Raw genomic sequence first — 3,627 nt, 5'->3', positions numbered from 1 at the left:
TTAAACACGTGATATAAGTAATTATAAGTAGTAATTAATTTTTTACTTTTACATTGATATCAAAAAATTTATGTTCTTATATATTTCCAATGTCAAAATATCTTTAGCGACAGATTTAATCATATAAAGTTTCTATAAAATTTGAAAAATATCAAAATTATCATAATAATGTGGCCACTCACTGTAAACGTTACGGTAAAAATGAGAAGTCTGCTAAAAGTTTGGGTTTTTACCCAAATCAGACATGGGGTATTTACCTTAACATGTGCACTGACTGACAAAATTGTTATAACCACTTTACACTTACACATAGATCAATTATAATTTTCTCGAGGTACAGATAGCTAAGAAAAAGAATTGCAGGATAAGTGAAGAATCAATTGAACTGTGATGCTCGCAAATAAATGGGCGGCAAGACGAGATTTAACTGAAATAAGGTAAAGATTGACATGCTTGCAGGTGCTTAAAATGTAGGAACCAATATTATAGCCGAAATGGTTACACTTATAAAGCTTTTGAAAAGAGTTGTTAATAATGCAGTTAGTATTGTTACATGTTTTTCCTTACACCATGCAGGTAGCTTGATGCAAATGGAAGAGACAGTGCATAAGCAATTGCCCCAATTGCATCGCCACAAGACTCCAAACTGGTAAAGGCAATTAATGATCTTTGAGGTGTTTAGTTTATATTGTATAGTTCCATTGATTCCTGCAGAACAACATTTGAACGCCCAAGTGTAATTAAGTGCTATCGCAAATCAAGCACATCCTGTAATATTAATGATGCATCCTGCCAGATAAGGATACATTGCTTACTGTTATAAAGCTGACTTTATCCGATGATAGTATTAAGAGCACGACAGAAACTTTTCATCTTCATTACTGGCTACTGCAGTTACCTGATCTCAATCAAATCGAGAATCTGTAAGATAAGTTCGAATGGGTCGTTGTGCAACTTAATCAAGTTCCCTCAAATCTTAAGGAATTGGAAAGTGCAGTCCATTGAATATGCTCTCAGATTCCTTACACCACCTACTAACATCTCAAATTTTAAATGATTCCATACCATATTAATGCAAAATGTGATATTTTATAGAAAAGGTGGTCACAATTTGATTACTCGGTGGTATACATATAATAAAGTATAATTATTAACAGCAAAGTTAGAACTCCAAAATAATATACATATATATAAATGAAAGTCTGTTTTTTATCTGTACCTTGGGGAGCTGATAGTTTATTGAATCTATCGCTGATAGATTTAGCGAACTGATAGTTCGAAGCGCGGGGAAGGCCACTGACTTTAGAGCATTCTACTAATTATGAGAGAAAAAACGAATAGAATTTTTTTATCTGCTTAGAACTCGCCATTGATAAAAACTATCCAGCAGATTATTCTATTTTCTCTATCAGATAGTTTAAAGACTACATGAGTGTTTTCTTTTTTAGCTTAAGGCTCTCATTTCAAAAAGGAATTTGTTGCATATTCTTCAATATTNTTTCATTTTCATTACTGGCTACTGCAGTTACCTGATCTCAATCAAATCGAGAATCTGTAAGATAAGTTCGAATGGGTCGTTGTGCAACTTAATCAAGTTCCCTCAAATCTTAAGGAATTGGAAAGTGCAGTCCATTGAATATGCTCTCAGATTCCTTACACCACCTACTAACATCTCAAATTTTAAATGATTCCATACCATATTAATGCAAAATGTGATATTTTATAGAAAAGGTGGTCACAATTTGATTACTCGGTGGTATACATATAATAAAGTATAATTATTAACAGCAAAGTTAGAACTCCAAAATAATATACATATATATAAATGAAAGTCTGTTTTTTATCTGTACCTTGGGGAGCTGATAGTTTATTGAATCTATCGCTGATAGATTTGGCGCTGAACTAATAGTTTGACGCGCGGGGAAGGCCACTGACTTTAGAGCATTCTACTAATTACGAGAGAAAAAACGAATAGAATTTTTTTATCTGCTTAGAACTCGCCATTGATAAAAATTATCCAGCAGATGATTCTATTTTCTCTATCAGATAGTTTAAAGACTACATGAGTGTTTTCTTTTCTACCTTAAGGCTCTCTTTTCAAAAAGGAATTTATTGCATATTCTTCAATATTAATTTGTTTCAATTATTACATAATAACTCAATGAGCAAAGTGAACATGATTGCCTAGGAAAACTACGTCATTCAATTAGTATTCCTTAATTTATCTTATACCATGTGTTTAACCTCCAGGCCAGTGAGAGAATAATTACTTATGCCGCCAGTGTATGGTTCAACAAGGGGGTCAAGATGAGAGAAAAACTAGAGCCTATAATACAACTAGCACCGAAGCCCTGCAAATACTAGCGGGAATCAAACCCATTCATTATAAAATAATTGACGAAATTTATTATAAAAGATTAAGATGGGGATGGCATTTAGACGATCTAAATTTAGTTAGCACTAATTCAACACATGCCCAATACCTAGAGTCTCTGCCACCCCTCAAGCATCCAGCTACTTCTCTCGCTGTATCCTGGAGCAAAGGAAAACCGGAAAACAATAACATCGAAATCTACACAGCCGGATCAAAAATTGATGATAATGATAGCGAACCTAAGCAGAGTAAAGTAGGATACGCTATCGTCGTCAAGCAAAATGGACTTACAATCGATCTTATCTCTAATAGATTAAACGATGAAGCAAGTATTTACCTGGCGGAGCTGGAGGCTATTAAACAAGCTGTCATTTACATCAAAAACAAAAATTACAACGATGCAAAAATTTATACTGACTCGCTGTCCTCGTTACAAAGTCTAAATGACCCAAGAAATCGAAGTAATATTATTGAAGAGATCAAAGTAAATATAACACCAAGTATTAGACTTTACTGGGTCAGAGCACACATTGGAATTGAAGGTAACGAGGAGACAGATCAGCAAGACAAAAAGGCCACGAGCTTCAGCCGGGTGGGAACGATGCTCCCAATGGAAAGAACATTCATTATTAGATGCATTAAGCAAGCCACAATGAATAAATGGAAAATAGATTGGAGTGAATCAGCAAAGGGCAGGCAGACATATAATTTCTTTAAGGATCCCACACTAACTCGCCTGCAGTCAAACTTCTATTTAAACCAATTCTTAACGGGCCACGGGGTTTTCGGAATATATCAGCAGAAATTCTTCAATAAACGAGCAAATTGTAAATTTTGTGGCAGAGTACAAGACATTGACCATCTCATAAAATTTTGTCCCAAATTCCAGACGATCCGTGGCAGAAAATGGGATCGATATACTCAACATCAACTTTATGTTGATATTGACTGCAGGGGGAAAATCATTGAAATTCTTAAATATACCCTGGATGATCTGCTTGCCCCTGCGAGTACACCTGACTAATTTTATCTGGTTTTATTTTTTAAACTTTCGGCTTTTAGGTTTTCTGGTTTTAAATTTCTGCTTTTAATATTTTACTTCGGCACTAACCGTTTCCATGACTTTATTCTCCCCTTGAACTGGCACCTTCATTATACATGAGACATTCCAAATGAAATCTTGCTCTTGGTCAAATTCAGCACCCTCTGTCTTACCTGGTGTCATCTTTGAGTGTTATCCTCTCAGTGAAACT

General features: G+C 34.7%; 1 protein-coding gene across 1 annotated transcript; it reads left to right on the top strand.

Moving 5' to 3' along the window:
- The first annotated feature begins 2,285 nt into the window (after nucleotides 1-2,285).
- On the top strand, nucleotides 2,286-3,398 carry LOC107450169 (uncharacterized). The gene has a single exon (XM_016065912.2). The coding sequence runs from the start codon at nucleotides 2,286-2,288 to the stop codon at nucleotides 3,396-3,398; it is 1,113 nt and encodes a 370-aa protein (XP_015921398.2).
- Nucleotides 3,399-3,627: the final 229 nt, after the last annotated feature.

The sequence above is a fragment of the Parasteatoda tepidariorum genome, chromosome 3, assembly GCF_043381705.1.
Source record: "Parasteatoda tepidariorum isolate YZ-2023 chromosome 3, CAS_Ptep_4.0, whole genome shotgun sequence".
NCBI classification, from domain to species: domain Eukaryota; kingdom Metazoa; phylum Arthropoda; class Arachnida; order Araneae; family Theridiidae; genus Parasteatoda; species Parasteatoda tepidariorum.
Note: the sequence above shows the minus strand (reverse complement) of the source record. Positions and strands in the feature narration are given on the sequence as shown.

What these genes read in the sequence shown, in the direction of transcription:
- LOC107450169 (XM_016065912.2), top strand. Translation starts at nt 2,286, where the DNA reads ATGGTTCAACAAGGGGGTCAAGATGAGAGAAAAACTAGAGCCTATAAT.